General features: G+C 28.6%; 1 protein-coding gene across 5 annotated transcripts in view; it reads left to right on the top strand.

Annotated features, from left to right (window-relative positions):
* The window catches only part of LOC100205253 (dual serine/threonine and tyrosine protein kinase), a 39,270-nt gene extending 21,929 nt beyond the window's left edge, over positions 1-17,341 (top strand). For all 5 annotated transcript variants that reach the window (XM_065814298.1, XM_065814301.1, XM_065814302.1 and 2 more), the window contains 3 exons: positions 12,330-12,877; positions 13,024-13,270; positions 16,661-17,341. In XM_065814298.1, the coding sequence (XP_065670370.1) occupies positions 12,330-12,877; positions 13,024-13,270; positions 16,661-17,110 (1,245 nt within the window). In that variant the 3' untranslated portion in view covers positions 17,111-17,341. The remainder of the gene's footprint in view (positions 1-12,329; positions 12,878-13,023; positions 13,271-16,660) is intronic.
* Positions 17,342-26,200: the final 8,859 nt, after the last annotated feature.

The raw sequence follows: 26,200 nt of genomic DNA, 5'->3' as shown, positions 1-26,200 counted from the left end.
GTTAAGTTCTGAACGATTTATAAACATTTTAAAAACGTCTTCTAAATGTTTTAAACTTGAAAACGTTTAGAAGACGTTATGAAGATGTTTTTTTTTTGTTTTTTTTTTGTTTTTTTTTTGTTTTTTTTGTACAACAATCATTATTAGATATTTCAAAAACAAATAATATTTACATGTCTTCAGTTTATATAAATGTCCACTACAAATATTTACAATATCTAAAGAGCGTTAACAATGCTGTTTTACGCATGCGCGTTTGACATTTTAACTCATGCGAGTTAAAATAATAAATTCGTGGTTTATAATATAAAGTGCTGGCTATTAACCCATGCATTTAAAAAATATACGCAAGTCCGTCGCACCACAGGGCCACTAGGGACTTGCTTGTCGTTGTCGTTGAAAATATATGTTATTTGTTGAAAATATATATCAACATATATTAGTAGTACTATGTAGTTGTAAGGAAACTCGCAGAAGACTAGGAAAAGTATTTTCATCGAGAACCTTTAAAATACAAAATAAACTAAAAATTTAAAGAGTAAAGACGCACATTAATTTTTTGAGGTCTACTGTTCAGAAATATTTTACTATGTATAGTTGCTAACAATTTTTATTTATTTCTTTTTTTATATTTTATGTTTTTTTCTTTTTTCTTTATTTTTATAGCTTAAATTGTTCTTTTTACATTTTATTATATTAATTGTTCTTTTATATTTTATACATATCGATAAAATTGGTTTTGTTAATTATGAGATCTTTTAGTTTTTTCTTCAGGGCAATAAGATTATCCAATTTAGTAAGCTCTATATTTTGAGGTATTGTTTTGTTGTATAAATAGGGGCCACGTTATACAATTGAAAATCTCAAAAATTTTGTTTTTTTTATGGGCAATGTAAAGTTTCCGGTTCCTCGTGTGATATATCTGTTGGCATTGGTTTGAAAAAAGTTATTAGTAAAATGAGTTGGGACAAGTCCGAGCTTATATTTGAGCATAAATAAAACATTTTGGTAGATGTTAATTTGATAGATATTTAAAGCATTCAAGTTTTTAAGTAAAGGATCGGCATGAGTGAATTTATTTTTATTATAAATCAATCTTGATGCGTGTTTTTGGTGTGTATATAGAGAACTTAATTTAGATTTATTTATACTTCCCCAGGCAATATTAGCATATGTTAGATAACTTTGTATATAAGAAAAGTAGAGAACTTTCAGATTCTCCTGGGAAATATATAGTTTTGACTTTGTAAAGTATGCCGATACTTTTTGATATTTTTGTATTTAATGTTTTTATATGGGGTTTCCAAGAAATCGTTTCGTCAATAATTATCCCAAGAAATTTAATAGTATCAGTTCTTTCGATGTTTATGTTATCAATTTTTAGTCATGGTAGCATGCTTGGTATTTTGTTTTTTTGCTGGTTGGAATGAAACAAAATGTATTTAGTTTTTTCTTGATTTAAAGATAATTTATTTACTTTAAACCAAATGTTTAGACTCTCAAGGTCATCATTTGCAGATTCAAAGAGATTTTCAATTGATGCTGATGAATAAAATAAACTTGTGTCATCAGCAAACATTATTGCATCAAGTTTTTTTAGTGATTGTGGAAGTTCGTTAATATAAATTAAAAATAAAAGAGGACCAAGACTGGAACCTTGGGGAACTCCGCATTTTATTTTTAGTAAATTAGAATATTTATTATCGTTCGAAATAACACATTGTTGTCTGTTGCACAGATAACTTTTAAACCAATCTACGCTAGTATTTTTTATTCCGTATTTTTCCATTTTTTTTAGTAAGATATCATGATTAATTGTGTCAAATGCTTTGGATAGGTCTATAAAAGTTCCTAATACAAATTGCTTTTTATTAAAAAAATCACTTATGCTATTAACTAAATCTAAAATTGCATGTTCTGTTGAGTGCTGTGCTTGAAAGCCGAATTGTTTTTTATTTAAGAACTTATTTTGAATTAGGTATTCATATAATCTATTGTAGATTATTCTTTTAAGTATTTTAGAAAAGGTTGGAAGTATTGAGATTGGTCTGTAATTGTTTATTAGAAATGTTTCACCGGTTTTAAAAATAGGTACAATTTTAGCTACTTTTATCTGGTACAGTTCCTGTTATAATTGATGATTTAAATATTTCGAAAATAGGTTTGCGTATCTCTGAAAAGACATTGACGACGATATTACTGCAAATGTCATCTATACCTGGAGACTTGTTTGTTTTAAGAGAGTTTATTGCATTTTCGAGTTCATCAATTTTTAGTTCTTTAAATATTAATTCGTTGTTGACACTAGTTAGATAAGTTTCAAATGAGTTGTTTGGACAATTGACTTTTGAAGCTAGATTTGGGCCTATGTTGACAAAAAAAACTATTAAATTTTTCTGAAATTGCATTATTATTGTCATACTCTTTATTATCTATGACAATTTGAGCAGGTAAACTATTTATTTTGCAGGTTTTTATCCCAATTATTTCTTTCATGATATCCCAAGTTTTCTTAATATCGCCATTTGTGTATTTTATTTTATTTGAGTAATAGTTTTTTTTTAAATTTTTTTTAATTTTTTCAAACAAGTTTTTATACTGTTTGCAAAGATTTAGGTTTGCCTCATTTCTATTTTTTAAGTATTTAATATAAAGTTTTTTTTTTTTTTTGAGGATTTTTTAATACCTTTGGTAATCCATGGACATTTTAAGTGTTTTTCTTTTATTAATTTTACTTTAATTGGGAAGTGCATATTATAGCTTTTTAGGAAAAAATTTTCGAAGTTATTATAAGCAGAGTTAGTGTGCCCAAGATTGCATTCATGTTGAATAGCAAATTTGTTGATTTTTCTTTTATAAGTTTTAATTTTACAACTATTATTAGATTTTATATCTTGCGTCAAGGAGAAGAAAATAGGAAAATGATCAGATATATCTGCCTTTATTATTCCTGCCTTTACAGAAGTATCAAACAATGAATTAGTTAATATATTGTTTATTGCAGTGATTGAAGTTGGAGTTACTCGAGTTGGCTCGTTAATAATTGGGAAGATGTAATGTTGAAGCATTTCGTCAAAAAAAAGTTTAGTATTGGCATGTTTATCATATTGTAAACAATCTATGTTTATGTCTCCAGTACAGAATATTTTTTTGTTTGTTTTCGTGTTCTAAACGTGTTCTAAACGTTCTAAAGTTTAGAACGTTTAGAACACGTTTAAAAACATTCAAAAGACGTTCAGAACGTAACCTAAAAAGCAAAATGCCCGTTCTGATATTGGTAATTTCGTATCCGTGTTTTTTAATATATATATATATATATATATATATATATATATATATATATATATATATATATATATATATATATATATATATATATATATATATATATATATATATATGTATATATATATATATATATATATATATATATATATATATATATATATATATATATATATATATATATATATATATATATATATGGGCAATTCCACGTTCAAATGAGTTATTTCAATACAATGAATAAATAAATGCAAACAAAAACCAAGTAATCAATGTAATCAATTTAAAAATTTTAAATTTTGATTAATAATGTTGTTTGTGTTATTTTTTTGTTTTAAATTTTAAATTAAAGTCATGCGTCATACTTTCTATATAAATGGCAGCTAAACTACATTTTGATAAAAGCGTAAAATTGTCCCCGTAAGTAACGATAACTAATTTGATTTAAGATATATAAATAAATAGCTAAAACAATCTTTTGAATAATTTTACGCAGAATAATAACTACTTAATTTAATTTGAGAAGCCAGTTTATGTAGGTTAAATATTTGGGCTTGAAATATTCAACTGAAAACAACAGGTTTAATGCAGTGTTTTTTTTTTTTTTTTTTGCGTCCTTAAAGTAACACAGCAAATAATCAACTATAATTCCTAAACTTACAACTAAACGAAATTTCAATATACAGGAAAACAAATAAATGATTCTGGAATGATTCATAAATATATAAACATCTAATCTATTAAAATAAAAAATATATATCTACAAATGTGACGTTACAAAAAACAAAATGTGCCGTAAGTAACGGCGGAATCGCCCATATAAGCTATTTTTTAAAAAATACTATTAAACATTTTTTTTTTCAAAAACAAAACAAATAATAACATTAATACATAATAAAAATAACTTAATAACAATAATAAACCATGGCCTGCTTAAATACACAGCCTTCTATTCTGCTTAAACCTGAAAAAAATAGAAGGCCAGTTAAAAAACGCATATTTTGTCGGATGGACAAACTTTCTCAAAATATTTTATTTATTGAGCTATAGATTTCAAGTAAGAAAATCTGGCACAGGATAAAAAATTTTGTGTTGGCTTAATCGAAGTATATAACTATACTTCACTAAGCTTTGTAAAATTTTAGGCTTTTTTATAGGTTTCTTTTCGGTAATAAATAGTAAGCATGATTAATAAATGTCTTTATTGAAAACAACACAACATTTATTAACCTTCATAATAATATATTACTTAAATGATTATAGAAAGACATGGGTTATATTTGTCAGTAGAATTTTTAAGATATTCAAGGACTGACAAGAAATAAGAATACACAAACTCTCAAAAGTAAGCTTTAAAAGTATTTTAAAATTTTTTACACAAACTGTTTAAAAATGTGAAACAAAAGATTCTTATTTTTTTGTCTTTTTTTAAAGGCAACAATGTTATCACTGATTCTCTTTCTGATGTTATTAAAATAAATATTTGAAATAACAGTGTGTATAATTTCCTTTCCACAATTTTGGTGATTTAAACATAAAAATGGTTGGTAACTTTCTCTACTGCCAAGAACTAACTTTGCTGCTTTACGGTGTTGAATTTGAGATCGATAAATAACATCAAATACATGATCTAACATAGCAAAACTATCACAAACATATTCTAAAAGGGCTAGCGATGGAGTTGTTAGCCCCCCTCTGGACAATTTAAATAACTATAGTCATTTGACTCCTGTTGACAATGTTGATTACAAAGCAACTTACAACATATTTTAAACTTCTGATAACATCTTTTAACTGACAAGAAACCTGCCACGACTCACTTGGGGGTACTGCCCAAATCTTCTTTCTAACGGATCACTTTAAAAACGAGCAGTCAATAAAATTTATAATTACCTTCCAATAGATCTTCTATTAAAGAAGCTTGACATAATAAAGTTCTTTGTAGTGCTGATGTTTGAGGAGATAATGTATATTTCTCAAAATTTGGGATTTTGGTGTTTTTCCATTTATTTAACCATTCAGCGAAAGCTCGAAAAAACTCAGGTTTTTTATCATTAATAATAGCAGCATTTCCAAGACAGTTATTAGAAAACTGATTTTTTGAATTTGTAATTGTCCACCATTTATCAAAAAGAGTTAGGAAAGATGCAATATCTAACTGGAAAATATGATTTTATTGCTGCTGCTGTAGTTTCATGGAAGATACCTAAAGCAACAGTGACATTTTGCTTGTAGTTTCCAGGATGGACAACTTTGCTAGTTACTTTTGGTGCTTTTTTCAAACTTGCATCCAACAGGCTGTCCTTTTCTAATAAATCATGAAATATTTTCTACGATATTTCTCCTGGTTGAACGTGAATTGCATCTTTAAAAGCTAAAAAATGAAATTCTGGAAAAATAAACCTTTTTTTTTTTAGTAAGTTGTTTCGAATGTTTTTAATCAGATGCACTGTGTCAAAGAATAGGTAAATTTTTTGTGATTGTACATTAATGAACAAATCATCTGGTTTTTTATCATGTGCATCAAGCAATTTTGTAAAAGAGGAAACATTTGAAGCATGATTGTCACAAACAACACTCGAACATTAAAACTATATTTTATTAAAGATTGCATCAAGCTGAGAATTTCAGTTTTCAACCAATCACTGTTTAATTTTATAATTGGAATTGCTTTGATGACACAAGAGGCATTTTCTTTTAAACCAACTACCATGAAAGAAACAATGCTTCTATAGCATTCATTTTCTTCACTAATCCCAATTACATCTCCACCAGAATATTCTGCACATTTTTGCAAATACATTTCATCAAAAATTATTATAAGATCATTTGATAAGCTCCCATTTTCATGTAACAATTTCAAAACTTTCATAGAATCAATTTCACCTGCTTTAAGCTTGCCTAACAGTGATATAGATGGAAGAGGGAATTCCTTCAGCAGTAAATGATAAGTTTGCAATGATGTGTAACGCAACATCAAGGCAAATTGAAGCATACTTGAAAAATAAATTTGATTTTTTTTTATTTGGTGACTTTTAAGTTCTTCAAGAATGGAAGACAACTTTTCTTTTTCAATGCTAAAATGTGAATCGAGTTTTCCAGCATACTCCTTCTCTTTAACATACATTGATGGGTTACTCTGAGCCAAGGTGGCAAAGAAACTAAAAGATTTTTATAAAAAAGTTTGACATGAAAATTTTTTTCAATACGAATACATTCAGCAACTTTAGGTATGTGTAGTTCATTTTGAATAATTTTATGGAACACAACACAATCATTGAATTTGGAAAATGAATATCCTGTTAGTGAATCGGCAACTGTGAGAGAATAAGGATCTTCAATAATATCATTTGATAAAAACTTCTGATACTCATCTTCTTGAAAAATTCTTTTAGTTGGTGATTTTCTTGGTATAAACATAGCTGGAAGTGAAGCTGTTGCAATGCTGACCGGGTATATTGTAGGAACAGACTTTAAATTATACAACAAACGAAATCGTTTTTCTGATGCACCTTTGTGTACTAAACTTTCATCAAAATGTTTTAAGCAGATCACAGATGATTTAGTGATGATTTTATCCTGTTCCAGATATACTTACTTAACATTCATAGCGCAATATTTAAAATATTTTGAGAAAGTTTGTCCATATAATGGAATATTCGTTTTTTCAACTGGCCTTCTATTTTTTTTCGATTTAAGCAGAATAGAAGGCCGTAAGTAGGCTACGTAATTTATTTTTTTTTCAAGAACAAAAGATCTGTTTAAGAACGTTTAAAAGAAATTCAAACGTAACTTTTTTTGGCCTTGGGTAAGGTCAAAAAAATGTTGCTCAAAGTACATTTTTGACTGGCTTTTTATTTTTACATGAGTTTAACAAAATCTTAAGAGCATTTAGTGACATATTAGTGACCGAGGAATTTATCGCCATTTTTAGTATATCTACAATATCTTATAAAAAGTAAAATTATTCGCATTTTTATAATTTAAAAAATGTTTATTAAAAATTTTGGAAAAAAGATAAAGTTTTCAAAGTAGACTAAATTCTTCTTATTAACCTCGGTTTTATAATTTTTCCAATTAAATCAAATCATTTTTTAATTTAATGTGTAAATGTAATTTAATTTGAACCTGAAGTCTGAAGAATTACTAACCACAAAAAATTTTGAAAACAAACTCCTCAAATCATCTTTTTCTGTATTTAATCTATATTTACATTGAATTACAAAGACCTACTTTTTTAAGAATGAAGCTCAATGATTAGAGCATACTCTTGACTTAGAACCTGGACTCCAGAGCTTTTTATCCTTCTCTCTATTTATAAGAAGTTTTCAAATTTTTCTTTTTTCAGGATTTTTTATTCTTCCAGGAAAAGGCTGAAGACTAAAAAAAAAAGTTGTTATTAGTACTAAAAATTTACATAATATCTATATAATATGTGTGTATATATATATTATGTAAATTATTAGTATTAATAGTGTTATAATACACTATATAGTGTTATATAATATAATGCATAATAATAGTGTTACAATACATTATAATTATAGTGTAATATAATACACTATAATTATAGTGTATTTTAACACTATTATTATGCATTATACTATATAACACTATATAGTGTATTATAACACTATTAATACTAATAATTTACATAATACCCATATAATATGTATGTAATACACTATAATTATAGTGTTATATAGCACTATTAGTATGAAAGAAGTAGTCTAGTTAATCTATACCTAAAAGGTTCTGTGCAATTACAGTTTTCTTCTTCTCTTCTTGTCCCGTGAACTTCGCAAATTTCCTGTCTCCGTTTAATAAGTCTATATTGACCATTTTTACAATCTTTAACAGCACAATGAGTAGACATTTATATTTTTTTTGACCTTCTCGCAGTAACTTAATTCAAATTATATAAATAAATGTTTGTTTACCTCCGCTAGGTTTGCGCATGTCATTTAACATGCGTGCGCAGCGCTTAAACTCAAATCAGAGAATCGTGTATTCATTTTATGGTCTCTCAATGATGGATATTCGATTGATAGTATTTGAATTCTGAAAAAAATATATAATTCCAAATCTATTTAACAAAGATAGTAAATTAGCGGAGAAGACTTTGTGCGAGGCTTTTTAAAACACCATCCTGATTTATCCCTAAGAAAACCAGAAGCAATTTCCATAAACAGAGTATTTGGTTTGAACGAAGATAATATTAAAATCTATTTTAGTAATTTAGAGAATTTGTTAGATAAATATCACTTTGAGCCACATCAAATTTTTAATTGTGATGAGTCTGGGTTGTCATGCGTCTATAAGCCATTAAAAGTTATCTCATCTTCAGGAAAACGGTGTGTTTCATCAGTGACAAGTGGGGAAAAAGGAGTCACAACAACAATTTTATGTGCATGTAATTGTGTTGGTCATGATGTACCACCCATGATGATATTTAAGCGCAAAAAAAAGAAATTATTACTCACAGATAATGCTCCAGTTAGAACTATTCAAGGATGCTCAGAAAATGGCTGGGTTAATACTGATTTATTTCTTGATTATATACAACATTTTGTTAAACACGTGCGATGCACCTTGATTAACAAAGTTTTACTTATATTTGACAGTCATTATTCTCATACCAAAAGTTTAAAACTTATAGACTATGCTCGTGACAATGGATTGTTTTTGCTATCGCTACCACCACACACAACTCATAAACTTCACCCATTGGATCGTGGATTTCTTAAGCCTTTGAAAACCTTTTTTAATCAAGCATGTATGAGATGGATGCGAAACCATTCAGGAAGACAAATACAAATAGAAAATCTTGGAGAAATTTTTAATGAAGCATATGTAAGAGAATATTTGCGTTTTCCATATTTGCTTTAAGCAAATATGGAAAACGCAACTCAAGTTTTAGAGCAACTGGAATTATCCCATTTAATCAGCATTAATTAGAAAATTAATATCCAAGGTTTGAGTGAAAATAATAAAATTTGGTTATCTTTTTTAATTAATATCCATCTTTGAGTGAAAATAATAAAATTTGGTTATCTATACCTCATGAAATTTACTTTGAACGCAATAACAATAAAGAAAGTGAATTTTTTTAGCAGCCAGAGTTGATTACATTAGAATTAATGAGTCATGATAAATTAAGACAATTGAAAGTTTTTTAGAGATCACTGCTACTTCATCAAGTTCTTTTGAAGACATACTTCAAATTCCAAAACTTTGTCAAAAAGAAAATTAGCTGAAAAATCTTAAATTATAACTAGTTCTCCATACAGGAAAAAAATTTACTTGAAAAAAACATTAAGAAAAAAACAATAGGAAAAAAAAAAGAACAATAAGAAAAAAAATTTAATGGAAAAGAACAATGACAATAAATTAAACAAAAAAATATACAAAAGAATAAAAAGAAAAGAAAATTAAAGAAATGCTTGATTGAAAAAGATCTAAACAATGAAGAGGAATGGTTTTGTCCAGTTTGTCAAGGGAAATGGTGCAATGGTACCCAATTTGACTGGATAGCTTGTTGTGTATGTACTGTTTGGATACACGAAGACTGCACATTAAACGATGTTTGCTTTTATATATCTTTTATATATATTTTATTTATCTTTTTAATAGATTTTATTCAAATATTTTGACTAATATGAAACTTTGCATACGCATTTTTTTATTGATAATTTTTTTTTAATTCCTATCATGTTTTTTGATTTAAAAGAAAAAATTACATCATAAAATGATACCTTGGTGTTTTTATTTGCATTCTTATATTTAATCAGATTGAATTTATTAAAAGTCTGCTTTAACTTTATTGAAATTTATATTTTTTTCTTCAAATGAAATCTGTCTCACTTCGCCACAAGTTTTGGGAAAAGTGAGACAGGGTAGTTGTTGTCATTTTGAATTTTATTATGTACCAATGCAACTACCTATCACTATTGGATGCAAATACCGGTAACTTAAATTTTCGGCTGCTTAATAATTTTTTGTAAATAATTTTTTTGAAAAATGGCATAAAACTCTTGGAAGTGAAATTTATTATGAACGAACTTAACTAAACAAAAATGCTCAATCATTCAGCAATATTGTAGTCGTAGATGGACGCTTGATGTAGGCTAACTATTGATTTGTACTTTTTTTTAATCAAAAACAATATCTTATTAATTTGCTTACCAGCACAAACGTTGAACCCACTAGATTTTGGTGTTTATTGCCTTTTCAAAAGAGTTTGGCGCAAATTATTTTTAACAGTTTTATGCAGACAAAAAGTTCAGCAGTTTGTTAAAAGAATATTTTACTTAAGTACCCAGCAAGCATTTTGACGTTGATTTAACGTTGAAACGCGTTGATTTAAAGACGTTGATTTAAGCGTTGAATTGGAAACTAAATTCGACGTTGAAATATCAACATTGATCAACGACTATAAATTAAAGTTTTTACGTTTTAATTATGTAGTGTAAATTAACGACGTTGAAAGTTTCGACGTTAAAAATTTTAACCTTGTTGTTTGCTTCCTGGGTGCAAGCAAAAAATTTCATTAAGTTTTTTACAAGCTTCCAAATAGTCACTGGATTTCAAAATACCGGTTTGTTTTCACTCGACTTCAATAAAATTGATTATTCAAAATTAAAAACTGCTGATACGTTTGAACCACCATCATGTTAATCTAAGTCTTCATTACTGCCAGTACTACTTCTAAACCTACGCAAACAATATCTAACATTAGCATATGTTGCATAGCATCTAAAGTCAACTCTAAAGTCAACTCGTCTGCAACAAACCTTTAATATTGAATTAACTTCAAGCATTCAAATGGAAAATCAAAAATAAGTTTAAAAGCAATCGCAATCAGCTAAACTGCTTGTTTGCAACGAATGTTTTACATTCAACATGTTGACAAAAAAACACACGAGAAAATATAGTCCTAATAAACTTGAAATACTTAAGAGACTGAGAAATGTTGTTAGCAAAAAAGCTAGGCAACAATGTTAGTTTAAATTTGATGATGAAAAGAAAATAAATAAAGCAACAACAGCAACCCTAATAATAACAACAACTGCGGCAAACAAAGTCAGGTGTAAAAAGTGCCGAAAAGTTTAGGGCAAACTTCAATAAGTCAAAATAATGAATTTTATTAGTGAAAAAATTCTCAACATTCATACGTTAGTGACATGGAAAAGGCACCGAGTTTCATATCACAAAAAAGTGGCAAAAAAGTGGCGTGAGTAGGGTCACGTTGGGGGAGGGGGTTTGTGCCATAACAATTTGCTGACTAAAAAAAAAATGTCATCGCTTTTTGAAATTTGCCGACTGACTGTCTGATTTTGGTTTCAATCTCCAGAACCTCTCAGAACAACTTAACATCGTCACAAGAATAAGAAAAAAATTGTTATTTATTGTTTGGTTTTTTTAAATGTTGTTATTGGTTGTTTTTATTATCTTTGGTAGCTTTTTTTAATAATTACCGATTGACATGCATATTTAATTCTCCCGAAAGCAAGGTAAGAATAAAATATTTTCTTTCATTTTGTTAAGGTTTTTTGAAAAACTAAAAAAAGCTTTTCATTTAGTTTATGTATATTTAAATACAGTTCCAAATTCAATACTTTTAACGATTTCATTGAAGGCCAATTTACTTTCTCGGATGTCGCTGAATGTTTTTAATAACTTGCATTCATGTAACAACCAAAAGCCATTACAAAATGATATGAGAAACATTGTTTTGACCCTATCGGTACTTCCATGCTTGTGTTGCAAAGGTTTGCAGATTGAGGTAAAGTAAATTGCTCTCATGAAAAGTTAAAGTAAAGGATGTAAACACTATTGTTAAAAACAATATTTTTAGAATGTTACCTTTTTTCATTTCATTTTCAAAAAGTTACTAAAAAAAATTAAAAAAAATTTTTATTCAAATAATCATAAAAATAAATTTTGATAAAAAAATATAGCTTGCTACAATTTGTATATAAATTTGTTTATCAAAACTGCATAAAACTTTTATATAAAATAAATATTTTTAAAACATATTTTAGGTATTAACTGCAGCTTATCAACTAGAAATTACACCGCAGACTAGTTTTACTTTTACAAGTTACCTTTGGAAAAAAATTAAAGAAGCTATACAGATGCTGCCTGGAAAATCATCGCCAATCATAAATTCAGCATGGAAAAAAAAAGTTGTAGTCGAAATTATTAACTGTATAAGTGAATCTCGGCTTGCTAAAAATATTTGTTCACAATTCCGGCTGCGCCTAACTCGTGCGCATGATGCTTTTACCCACTCTTTTCGTATATTAGAAATGAGGCATAACGATCGTCTTGCAACCGAAGAAAGACGTCAACTAAAATTGAAAAAAGTTTTCACGCCGTGCGTTGCGCGTTGCGTTCTAAGTAGTACTTCTTTACGTGATTTAATTTTGCATGGAATGCCACAACTTGGCCGTGAAATTGGCCGTGGTCAATACGGCGTTGTGTATGCTTGTGACAAGTGGGGTGGTAGAGGACCATGCGCAGTTAAATCTGTTGTACTACCAGACGATAAACATTGGAATGACTTGGCACTCGAATTTTACTATACAAGGTTTTTTTTTAATGCATAGTTATATTATTTTGTTATTTACAAACAGTATTATATAATTATATTATTTTAAAATTAATTTCAAGACCATTAAAATAAAATTATAAAAATTAACACCTATATAATTAAATATAGAACAAAATATTTAGGGCAATTCCAGAACATAAGAGGATCGTTAGTGTTCGGGGTTCAGTTATAGACTACAGCTATGCTGGTGGTATAACTCCAGCTGTTTTAATAGTCATGGATCGATTACAGAGAGATCTCTATGCTGGAATTAAATCTGGAATGAGTTTTCGAAGTCGGATACAAGTTGCAATTGATGTTGTCGAAGGATTGCGATATTTACATTCTCAAGGGTTAATTCATCGGGATATAAAACTCAAAAATGTTTTGGTAAGTTATAAATTCATTTTGTAATATGGCGTACTTTATAACAGGCCTATTCACCGTGAAGATGACGTCATAAACAAGAGGCGAGTTTTTCTAAACAAAAAATACAAAAAAAATAACCTGAACTGAACATAAAAATTAATTTTTTAGGAAGAAATAGAAGTAAACAAAAATGCATTAAAAATATATTTAAAAAGAAATACTACTTTTTTCTTTTATTCTATTTAGTTATATACAGTATAATTATTTAAATTTAACAGTTCAATTAACAAAAAAACAGTTGTTGTTGACCTTTGTTATTTAACGCTAAGTTTTAAAAGTTTTTGTTTTGGTTCTTTTTCAGACTTTGGAGATTATGAATTACAATAGTTCTTAAAAAAAATATTTGAAAGAGCAACACCATGGTTTCTGTTTATATTTAATCTATAGCATTCTGATACAAGCATCATTAGATTTCACAAAGAAGATATGCATGTATTATCAGCTACTACGAAACATAATATAGCAATATAATACACAATGACAAATTTAATCACCAGGTATAGTTAATCCTCCACGATTAATTTCTTCAGTAAAATCCCTAAATTTCTCATAATAAAAATATGAATCATCTGAATCTTTGTCATTTCGGACAATATAAACAGCTATGCAATTTAGAGTCATTTTGACATCTATAGATAATATATTTTCTAATTCTGGCAAGTTATCAAATATCAAACATTTTTCTTCATTTAAGTAAAAACCACATCTTTCACAAGAATGACCTAATCTAGTGAAATCAAGATCAACACCTTATTTGTCTAATTGCAAAAGTAGTTTTGTTTTTATGATTACCCACTTTCTCTAGTATTTGTTGAACAGTAATAAAATATATACCTCCTCATCCCTGTCTCAGTTTGCAAACTGCTTTTCTAAAAGATCAGCTGTAAATGTCCCAAGCAAAACATACTTATAACTTGTAGACAAGAGAAACTGTGATAATTCCACAAGACTATTACAAGTATGATAGATACTTTTAAAAGTATCTTTAGTGAAGCTTTTAAAACGGACTATTTGAGAAGAGCAAATTTGTTTAACCATGTTTCCAAATTTTAACAGCTTTTGAAGATTAAAATCATCAGAAGAGAAAATAGCAGCCCGATTCGGATCACGCATATATACATCTGCATAAAGGCTATGAACATTACCAATTCTCCAAAATTCAATTATTATTAAAAGAAAAGAAATAGTATCATCAACATCTTTTAACTCTGGGTTTATCAAAAGTTAATCTTTTAACTTTTTGCCTTTCAATTAGTTTTGGGAACACAGCAACATCTATAAGTTTAGACATTGATCATTTGATTTGATTCTAATTTATGTTTATACATTAATCATTTGATTTGATTCTAATTTATGCAATGCTACGATATGAAATCATTTGGCAACTTTTTTTTCTTTATTAACAAAAAATTCAAGTTCCTGTGACTTCTCAGCAATCCAATTATTGCGAATATTTTTTAAAAGGTGCACAAAATCATACAGAAGATATATATTATCTTTTGTTCTCCAAGGTACGCCACTTGTCTCAAATCTCTTGAAAAAGGCATACTTTACCCTGTTACCATCACAAACTATAGAAATAACATGACCACCGGCTGATTTTATCGCAGATAAAAGAAAAGTAGCTGGTTCAAAAAAATATTTGAATCGATATCACGCACAGGAAACATTTTACATAAAAATTTGGGTTCACCAAACAAAGTAATAACCATTGCACTCGTGACACAACATTTACGACCCATGTTTATTACAAAGTAAACAAAAAATTTAAAAATTGACTAAATAATTTAGCAAGCACTTCGACTTACAAAATGAATATAGGAAATACAAAATGTTCGCCTCCAGTTTATAACGTCATCCGCACGGTTATTAGTTATAAAGTACGCCGTGTTTTGTGATCATTTTGTATTGATTTTAAGTTTGAATTTGTCGTGGTGATTAAATTACTTATTTATATACTAAATCTATATACAAATAGAATAAACAGATAAAAAATAAACAAAGATAATAAAACGTTTTTTAGCGTGTTTTCTACTATTAAAACTAAAAAGAGGAAAGTAATACATACAACGTAGGTAGGTATGGATGATAACTAAAAGTACCTCATCCATAGAGAAAATATAAGTTTTAATCTATACTTAATAATGGGAGTAGTACAGTAGAATCCTGTTAACTCGGACTCTGAAGGAATATATTATACTAGCGAGTATCCGAAATAAGCGAGCTCTGGTTATGATGGACATTTTGAAAATGCCCAACTTATCGAGATTTCTAGACTTATCGAATTTTATTTAATATAACATATTATAAATATTGTGTACATATATATAAGACTGTATAATCTTTGGTGGAATTTATATTTATGTATATGTAATATATACTATATACGAAAAAAGTCCGAAATTATGTCTGCTTCAGTGACTCGCATTATATTGTTATAGATCTGTTTGCTAGATTTCTTTTAGCAACCTTTGACATTTTTAATAAATAAAATTTAATCGAAGTTTAACCGAATATCGAGAATAACTGTATTGAGGAGAGTGGGGAGAAATGGTCCACCATTTTTACTTTTTTACTAAAAATTACATAAAAACATAAATAACAACAACTCAGGGATGTTTGTTATATTTCTCTATAGAGTAACCATTTATTTCAAAATATAGCCTATAAAAAAAATAAAAATTATCATACATAAGAACAAATAAAAAACACCATCCCAATATGGGGAGAAATAGACCACCTGTGGGGAGAAATGGACCAACTTTGAAAAATGTGTTGACATTGAAATTATTGAACGCTGTAGCCCGTGCCAGTGATGTGGCTTCTGGCTGTTTGTTTGAAAGTTCTATATGGCGTCTCATAAATCCAAAAAGCCACTTTCTTCCGGCCATTGAATTTGTGATCCATGACGCAGAGCATTTTATGTTATTCACTGTATCCATTTCAAGGGCAAGAGCACAAACATTTTTTGTTGTTAGGCCATAAAACACATTTGAGCACCTGGCCAGGTATGCTGCTAAACAATTTACTTGCTCTGCAGTAAATATCAGGCTGTGCTGATAGTTGGGACACAAACTAGTTATATAGATTCTATATAGATTCAAAATGCTAATTATAAGCATATCATCCCTATAGAAATCTACTGCCAATCATGAATCAAATGAATGGGGAGAAAAGGACCTCTTGTGGACCATTTTTCCCCACTGGTACCTGGTATTGGTTAAAACAATATAAAAATTTTATTTATTAAATTTGTAAGGCAAAAGTTATAAATTATTATAAAGAAATGTTGGTTTTACAATAATACAAATTGTTGTTATTTTTCTACAATTTTTTGAACTTTTTTTTCAGCTCAATTCAAAAAATAGAGGAAAGATAACTGATCTTGGTTTTTGTAAACCTGGGGTAATGATTAATGGTTCAATTGTTGGCACTCCTATACATATGGCACCAGAACTTTTTTCTGGACATTATGACAAATCAGTAGACGTTTATGCTTTTGGTATTTTATTTTGGTATATTTGTGCTGGAACTGTCCGATTACCAGGAGCGTATGAACAATTTTCATGTAAAGATCATTTATGGGATTCTGTGCGTCGAGGAGTACGCCCTGAACGACTAGGTCATTTTGACGATGAGTGTTGGTCCGTCATGAATGAATGTTGGTTGTCTGATAACACAAAACGTCCGTTATTTGGGGAAATTCAGCCTATTTTAGAGAATATACAAGCCCGAGTAGTGGCACAGAATGGTCAATTATGTTCTCGGCGTCTCAGTGAAGTTTTTCCTAATACCAAATAAAATTTAAAACAAAAACAAAAAAACGAAAAAAAACATTTTAAAATTTCATGAAAGATTTTGTAGGAATGGTGAAAGGCAGAATTATGAGTTTATGAAGAATTTGTGCCCGTTGGAATTTGTTGCCCACGTTTTCAAAAAACAGTGAGTGTTTTCTATCGAAATAAAAAAATTGGATTTGTTTTGTATTAGTATGTTTGAAAAAGAAACTGCATTTAAACGTTTGTTTTTAAACGAATGTTCTTTTTCAAATTAGAAAGTGGTGACACAGCCGTTACCGGATTTTACTTTTCCAGATATCGAAAGTAGTTAGCCATTATCAGGTTTCACTTTTTACGTAAAAAGTTTGATATAGATTTTGATTGTTTTGAAACTTGAAAATAGACTTATATTTTATTAGAGCCAGAAAAATACTTTTATATATACAAATATAAATGTACGTATATATATATATATATATATATATATATATATATATATATATATATATATATATATATATATATATATATATATATATATATATGTATATATATATATATATATGTACGTACACACACACACACACACACACACACACACACACACACACACACACACACACACACACACACACACACACACAAACACACACACATATATATAAGGCAGAGTTGCCTAAATTGGAATGATAGAGTAGAGTTAAGGTTTTTTATAGTGAAAATCTTTTCTTTCTTAAATGATTTAGTGTAAGCAACTCTCGCGTTTATATAAGTTTATACATATATATATATATATATATATATATATATATATATATATATATATATATATACATATATATATATATATATATATATATATATATATATATATATATACATATATATATATATATATATATATATATATATATATATACATATATATATATATATATATATATATATATATATATATATATATATATATATATATATATATATATATATATATATATATATATATAAATATATATATATATATATACTTTTAAAGAGATTTATTTTTAAGGATATATTTTGAGTTTTTAGTTATTTTTTATAAATCTGCAAATATATAGCTAGATATTTGAGCATTTTTGCAATAAATTTCAAGGAAAAAATATATTTACTATTACTGTTTTGTTTTGATTGGTAAAAACTACTAGTTAATATTTTGGCTTTTTATGCACACGTTTTTTTTATCATTTTTAAATTTTATTTTATATATAAGTTAACATTTGATAAATAAAATAAGTCTTATTACCGAGTATCGCTAAAAATAAACTCGGTAACGTTTTTCTTGATCAAGAAAATAAACTTTTACATCAACTTAGAAAGTATGGCATTCAAACATAGTATATTATATTTGATAAATAAAAGTCTTTTTTCATAAATTAGTAAAAGAAAATAGTTGCAAATCAATGTCTCAATTGATTATATCGATGAAAGCATCAATATCAGAAGCGTGTATTAACTTGGGGTGATGGGGCTGTTAAGTTATTCAACAAATGATTTGTTAAACACTTAATTAGTTTGTAGAATTTGGTTTCTCAGGAGTAGTTTAAAAATTAGGCAACCTGTAGCAACTAATTAATAAGCGCGTTTTTAAAACAACTTTATTGGTTTTATTTGTTATTATTGGTTATTGTTTGTTATTATTTGTTTTCATTTGGTTCTATTTGTTATTATCAAATTTGCATTGCATGCAAAAGGCATTTTCAATATTTTTTATTAGTTTATGTATAAACTATAACTTTTAAAACTATTATGAGTGCACACTCATAATAGTTTTAAAAGTTATAGTTTACACGTCTATTAGCTTAGTTACAGCATTGACTTGGTGTCCTAATAAGAGCAGATACTTGTAATGTTACTTACTACAAAATCTCTGTGACAAGACCGTTAGGTCTTGTTGGAGTTGGTTGTTTGAGCGTTTTATTAACTTGAAGAAAAGCAAAACATCTTATTCCAGTTTCATTGTTTGTTTAATGGAAGTCAGTATTTGTGAGCAAATAAAAATAATGTGCGCTTAATAAAAAACTTATTTGTACGTTTAAAAATGTTTGAATACTTTAATTTTTGTTTGCGTAGCGCTGTAGGCGTATGAGTATTTGTCTCATTTTAAGGCGCGGTTGACAGGGTTGCCGGTTTAATTCCACCTTGGGGTAATTTTTAACTTTATTGTTTTATTTCTATTTAGTTTTATACTTTTAATTGCTATCCTTTTCTATTCCGTTTTCTGTAGTTATGTTTATTATTTACTTTTATTTTTCACGGTTTCATAGAATAAGTGCATGAATGCGTACACAAATCGACTAATATGGCCGTAGTCGTAGTGGAGTGTACATACATTGACTGACTTAAATTAACGGTTGGAGCAATGGAATGTACATATGTCGACTGACTTTTGATATTGATAGGCGCAATGAAGCGTACATACATCGACTGAAGGCTTAGGTTTGGAAAGGCATTCTTTTAAATAAAAGAAAAGTATTACAATATTTATTTAAGTAGGGTTTATAAATTAATTTAATAATATAAAAAAATTAATAAATTACATTAGATTTTTAGGTGAAATAGTCAAAAAAATTAATAAAAGTTTATGTTTAAATACGCTCCTACAAATAAGAGAAAATTAATTGTACACGCGTACAAATTATGGTTACCTTGTTTAATATTCATAAGCATGATTTTTATTAAATTTTTCTAAATTTTAACAATTTACAACAGCGACCTTTCTGAACAAAGTTGGCATAAGAATGCTGCATTACGGAGTGTTTTAGTTGGAAATAAATAGTTTTCGGAGTTGATTTACTGTTAAAAAGACGAATAAAAAGGTTTGATTTATTTTTATTGAAAGACGTTGAAATTAAATACTTTTTATAATAGTTTTTACTTTATTTTGAATAATTAAAATCTCAATTGATTTTCAACTGTATATAGCTTTTGCATCATATCGATTTCGCAAGTTCTATTACAAAGCTCCAGACTGAACAGTAATGTTCACTGTCCTTTAAATCATAAGCAACCAAATAAAAAATTCTTCTTTTTTTATGACTGCTGAATAAATACTAAAAACAATAATTAATAGCATATCTTTTACTTTTTAGGACCATGGCGGATCTTTTCGACAAGTTTACCTCTTAATAAGTTTATCTATATGTTATCTCATTGTCAATGTGGATTTAATAGCTTAAAACAGCTTTTGGGCGTTTTTGAATTCCTTTGTATTTTAGAGAAAGTTCAACTTAAGATCAGAAACTTTTAATCGAATTGAGTTCAAGTGATTGAGCTGGCATTTCATTATTTCAACTTGATTTGTTGCAACCATTATTTAACAAGTTTAGTCGTGTGCTTCGTATTGATATTTTGTTGAAACGTCCCTAAAATAGCCATATTGTTATCAGCGTTAGGAATAAAGAGTGACACTGAACAGAAATTATCCCAGTCTCTATCCCATCCTCATTTAATTTTTCCATCCCCACCTCCACCCCATCCAGTTTGTCTCCATCCCCACTTCTTTTCCTTCAATAAAGCAAATTTCACAAACCAGTAAACTAGGATTTGTAATCCTGAGCTATATTTTCAATCCCGGGATTTCAGGATTACATTTACCTAATCCCGGGATTTTTTAGTGCCTGTTCTTGAAAGATTTTATCATATTATTTAAGTAAAATTTTTTATAAAATTAAGAAGACATAAAAAATATGTTTAGAAAAAACTATTTATCAAATTACAAGGAAATTATTTGGTTTTTTAATATTATACATACTTAGTTATTAAATTATTAAGAATTCGTTATTTTTAAAGATAAATGTATATAATTGTTTTCGATTATTTTTAAAATAATTTTTAAATCAAAGTTTCATCGTCCAGACGACTTTTTTCTGCGGCGGTCTTTTTGTTGCAAAAAGACCGCCGCAGAAAAAGCACGTTCAGATTCTACACTGCTTAGCTTAATAGTCATTAAAAAATTATACGCTCTTCGCAAAAAATTACCACGTGTTCCTCACATCATTTGGTATGCTGGGCAAGTGTGCTTTTTCATAGCTTTATTAAGTTATTTTTTTGCTTTTTTCAAGAGCAAAAAAAATAAATTAAGACAGAGAGTCAGAAGAATCATAAACAATTTCGATCAATGTCTCATTTAAAACCGAGAGTTTAAATTCAGATAAAAATCATAAGCTGTTAATGATGTAGCTGGATATGAAGCATCTAGTCTTTCGAGTAAATCAACTATTAATTTGCGACATTTTATTGAATATGGAACTGTTACTAGTTTTATTTCAGATTTGGACTAAACGTTGGTTCTACTATTGTGCAGATACTGATGGATCACACTAACACTGGTACGCCTTTGTTGCATTCGAAGAACGAGAGATGAATACAACTTTTGACTTATAACGTTGTTAACATCTTTAAGTTTTTTAACATACAAGTTATGGAAACACTGGCTAAAAACAATTAGTATCCCGACAGCAAAGGTATTCAACTGTTGCTTTTACTGGGACTAGCGCATTAATGGTAGGAGATACAGTTTTAATCTCATTATTAGATAAATGCAAAGATTCACCTTTCAGTATACTTATGTCTATTAATGCCTTTTGATTACAATTTTTTAATAAATAGACGGGCTTAAGCATTTTCCTTCTAGTCTTGCAGTCTTTTAATAGAATTGTTTGCTTCCCAAATTCAGCCGCAACATACTTCTGCAAGATATCGTTTTTTTGGAGGATTGTCTGAACGTTTCTATTAATTTTCGTACCTTTTTGATCACTGGACCACAACTTACCTTAGTAACATGACATTGATTTCCTCGATCCCTATTATGATTAGCATTGAGATTGACCAAGAGTTACTCTCTGAAAAATCGTTTTCTATATCTGATTGTTCGTCTTTGTCGAATTGCTGATTTATTTCTTTTTCTATATCCTGCTTTTGATATAGTACTTCAATAACACCAAGTTGCACACCATGGTCAATAAATAACTGTTGATTTACAGGTAATAATCTCCCAGCTTTTTTAACCACACTTGCTCCGTCAGTCATATTACCAACAACATCTTTTTGCAAATCAAGTCCACCTTGGGCAAGCTTTTGTTCTAATAGCTCTATCCACTTATTTTCAGAAATTGATCCTGTTATACGAATTAAGCCTAAGCTCCAAAACTGACAATTTTGTGCATGCAAATTAATATCCATGTAGCAACGGTTACGTAGTGATGTCTATTCATCAAAAGATAAAGAAAATCTTTCCCTACACCGACATCAGGTATTTTTTTGCCGGCTATTTCAGTAATTTTTTTTTTTTTTTGCTATAATCGAAAATTATCAACATGACTGTGGAAGGAAAAGATTTTTCTTCTGGCTCTAATATTGGAAAATAATTGGTTACCGTTTTGATTTTTGTTGGTGGTTCATCTGGTGTGTTTACTTGTGTTAACTGTTGTGGGTAAACTTTTGAACCATGTAGCTATAATACCTGCACGTGTATCACTAAAACGGCATATAACGTTGAACGAAATCTTATCAAGGGCTGTTAATCGTGCAATTGTTAAAGGAAGTAACTTTTTTTGGCTCCAATATTGAAAAATAATTAGTTAACGTTTTGGTTTTTTTTTTTGTTGGTCTGGTGCGTTTGCTGAAATAGTAGCTGGTATGATGTTAATTTTATAGACGGAAAGTAAGTGCATATGGAGACCTTTTGTTGAGCCTCCGCTAGTTTTTAAAATCATTTTGCAGTCAGAATTCCAACACATCGCTGTCTGTCCTTTTTCTTCTCGTAAGAAATGTTTCCAAACCGTAGAATTACTTTTTTTTTCATATTCCACGTAAGAAGCCATTATAAGTTAAAAAAATTTACTGTTCCATCAACTATTCAATCTGTTCAATCAATGTAACCATCAGTTTTAATTAAAGCTTTATTTTTCAAATGTTTTACAGTAAATTAAGAAAAAAAACTCAAGCATAATTTTATCACATAAACTCATTACGCTGAATTCCTTTTAACACCCAAATTTTATTCTCACGCGTGTGAGAATAATAATTTTCAAAAGAGTATTCAATAAAACCTGTTAAAATCTCAGTCATAATGTTAATCATTTCTTGTGGATTATTAGGTCGTGGTTGTATCCTTCTGAATAAACTTTTTATCACACCAAAAAACTCCTTGATAGAATTAAGTTGAGGGCTGTAAGGTGGTAAAAACTGGATAGTACAATTGCTTTCTCGAAATGCCGATTCTACAGTTGATGAATGGTGGAATCGCGCATTGTTCATTATTACAACATATCTTCGATTACTTAAAGCTGGTCTTAAATCTTGTTCGATCCACTCGTTCATGCTAGCAGTATTAAAGGCCTCAAACTTTATTTTATATTTTATACAATACATCCTGTAACTGAAATGGCGCATATTAAGCTAACATTCCTTCCTCTCTGTGTGAGGACTGTAATATATGGGGTACTTCCCAACAATGCATATCCATAATGTCGTGAATCGTGCAAATTAAAACCGGTTTTATCAATATAAATCAGATCAGAATTTTGCAGAAAAGAAACATGATTGCAAAACGTGAGCCTTGTTGCTATTACATGAGCTGAACTTCTCGCAACAACGACCGATTTAAGCCTTTTACGGGTATATCCCATTTGTTTCAATTCTCTTTTAATTGTAGTTGTCGAGCATTTATGTTCTTCGGGCATTAATTCTGCAATGTCGATCGTAGTTAATGCATTATTTGTATTAATTAATATTTTAATTTCTCTCTTTTTTTCAATATTATCTCGTTCCGCTTTGCCACGCTTTTTAGGCACTGTATTTTGATCTTGTTCAAGTTTTCGTATCCAGTTTTGAATCGTCCGAATTAAAAGACCTGTTGCATTTGCAATAGATTGTTTTTTGTCTGTTCTTCTGTTTCGACATTCGAATGATTGATGTTTGTATTGTTTTCTTTTTCCATTATATATTTCGTGATAATTTGATTGCCATTATATATTTCGACAATTTTTATTACAAAAAAAATTGTGGACGCGACGAAAATAACTATGGACGCGACGAAAATAATTATGGACTGCAACGAAAATAATTACGGACGCGACGAAAATAATTGTGGACGATACTGTAAATCCAATCCAATTATCTAAAAACATAATTGCAAGAACTTCGAATTTTTATAGTGCGAATTTGATCGATCGAAATCGAACAAAAAAATAGTTTTTCTTATTGAAAATTCCAGAACTTTCAATATTAAAATAGTTAAATCTCAACCGAAGAAATTAAAAGATTTTAAAAAAATCCCATATTTAAATCCATAACCCCGGGATTTCGGGATTGTTAAAAACCTCGGGATCCCGGTATTCCAAACCCTACAGTAAACCACATCCGAAAAATAACTCATATATAAAAACTTTGTAATTTAACTATTTTTTGTTAAAGCGTGTACACGAAATAAACATGAAAGAGTATACACGCCATTTTTTTCAGTGGTTGTCCTAATATATTTTTAACTGTTATGCAACATGTGTTGACAACATGTAATAATTAAAAAAAAAAAATGCTTTAATTTTCCCATTTAATTTAAAATAAGTTTTGAAAATGACAAAAGAAGAAGACGTTAGAAAAAATACTTTGCACAAATATTTGGAAAATCCGAGTAGAAGCTACAATTCAATAGCAAAAAAAATGCAAATACATCTCTACACCGTTAGTCATGTTGTTTAACGTTTTTCCCAAACATAAATGGTCGAACACATCTGGTAGTAATAAAAGAGAAAAGGAGGTTTTTCAAGATATAAAACTGGTTAGAAAACTGGTTAACAGGTTTAGGAATAAACCAAGCCTATCATTAAGGAAACGTGCAATAAGGTAAAGATTTTCTCATAGTTTTTTTTTAAAGTTCAAAATAAACATGTTTTTCAAGCTTTCAAATCACAAAAAGTGTCTAACCGTTCTAAAATTCAGAAAAAAAGTGCAAGAACCTGCTAAAGAATGTTGTATGGCAATTATGTTTCTAAAAATTTCTGAATTATTGAAGATATTAAATTTATATGAAGTACGATCATCCAAATTCCTGGTGCTGTAAATGATAATGCAGAAATATTGAGGAAAAGCAGATGAGAAATTTAAATACACAAAACATGATAAATTTGCTTAAAAAGTCTTGATTTGACAAGCTATTTGCAGGTATAGGTATAAAGAGTGTTTACAAAAATGCCTTTTACCTATTAATAAATCACATGATCATAGACATGTATTCTGGTCTGATTTATCAACAAGTAATTATAGGAAACTGGCTATAGGATGGTATAAACAAAATGACGCGAAAATTGTGTCTTTAATAGCAAATCCTCCAAACTGCCCAGAATTAAATGTTATTGCAAAGTACTGAGTAATTATTAAACAAAAAATGAAAAAAAAAAGCCATGCAGAAACGTTAAAGATTTGAAAATGTCAATTATAAAGTCGTTACTAATGTAAAAATTGTAAAATATAATTGGTTATTGTAATATTTTTAAACGACAAAATATTAAAGAAAAAAGAAAAAATAAATAAATAAATAAATAAAGCATCAAATAGTTTTGATGAAATAACTTGATATTTCAAGCCATGCAGAAATAAATTTATAATAGTGGCCATATTTTATGCTTTTTAACTATCATTTTTAAAACCTGTTACCGATACTGTGGTGTTATAAGACCCGTGATTACCTTTACCGCAGTATTATCGTAATTTATCAAGATTTTAGCCGAAATACCGCAATTTTCGTTACGGAGTTGCTCTCAAATAAGGAACCATACTTTTCTCAAAAATATAATAATAATTCAATTCGTAATGTCATTTATTGGATGGATAGGTCAAACACGACTAAAACCAGAAAAACAACCCCAAACCAATGCACTTTTTCCATCACCATGCTTGACCGTTCTACTCGTGTATTTTGGATCTAAATTCACCTTTAGGTTTACGTAACTTAGGATCTTTCAAACTGTACCTCAATTCATTCCTCCACATTTCTCTTTCCCACTCATTATTAGTCCAGTATTTATGAGTAAATTTAGTTCTAGTTTCTTAACTTTTGCTGCTTTGAAGC

The sequence above is a fragment of the Hydra vulgaris genome, chromosome 12, assembly GCF_038396675.1.
Source record: "Hydra vulgaris chromosome 12, alternate assembly HydraT2T_AEP".
Taxonomy (NCBI): Eukaryota; Metazoa; Cnidaria; class Hydrozoa; order Anthoathecata; family Hydridae; genus Hydra; species Hydra vulgaris.
This window is presented reverse-complemented; position numbering and strand designations above follow the sequence as displayed.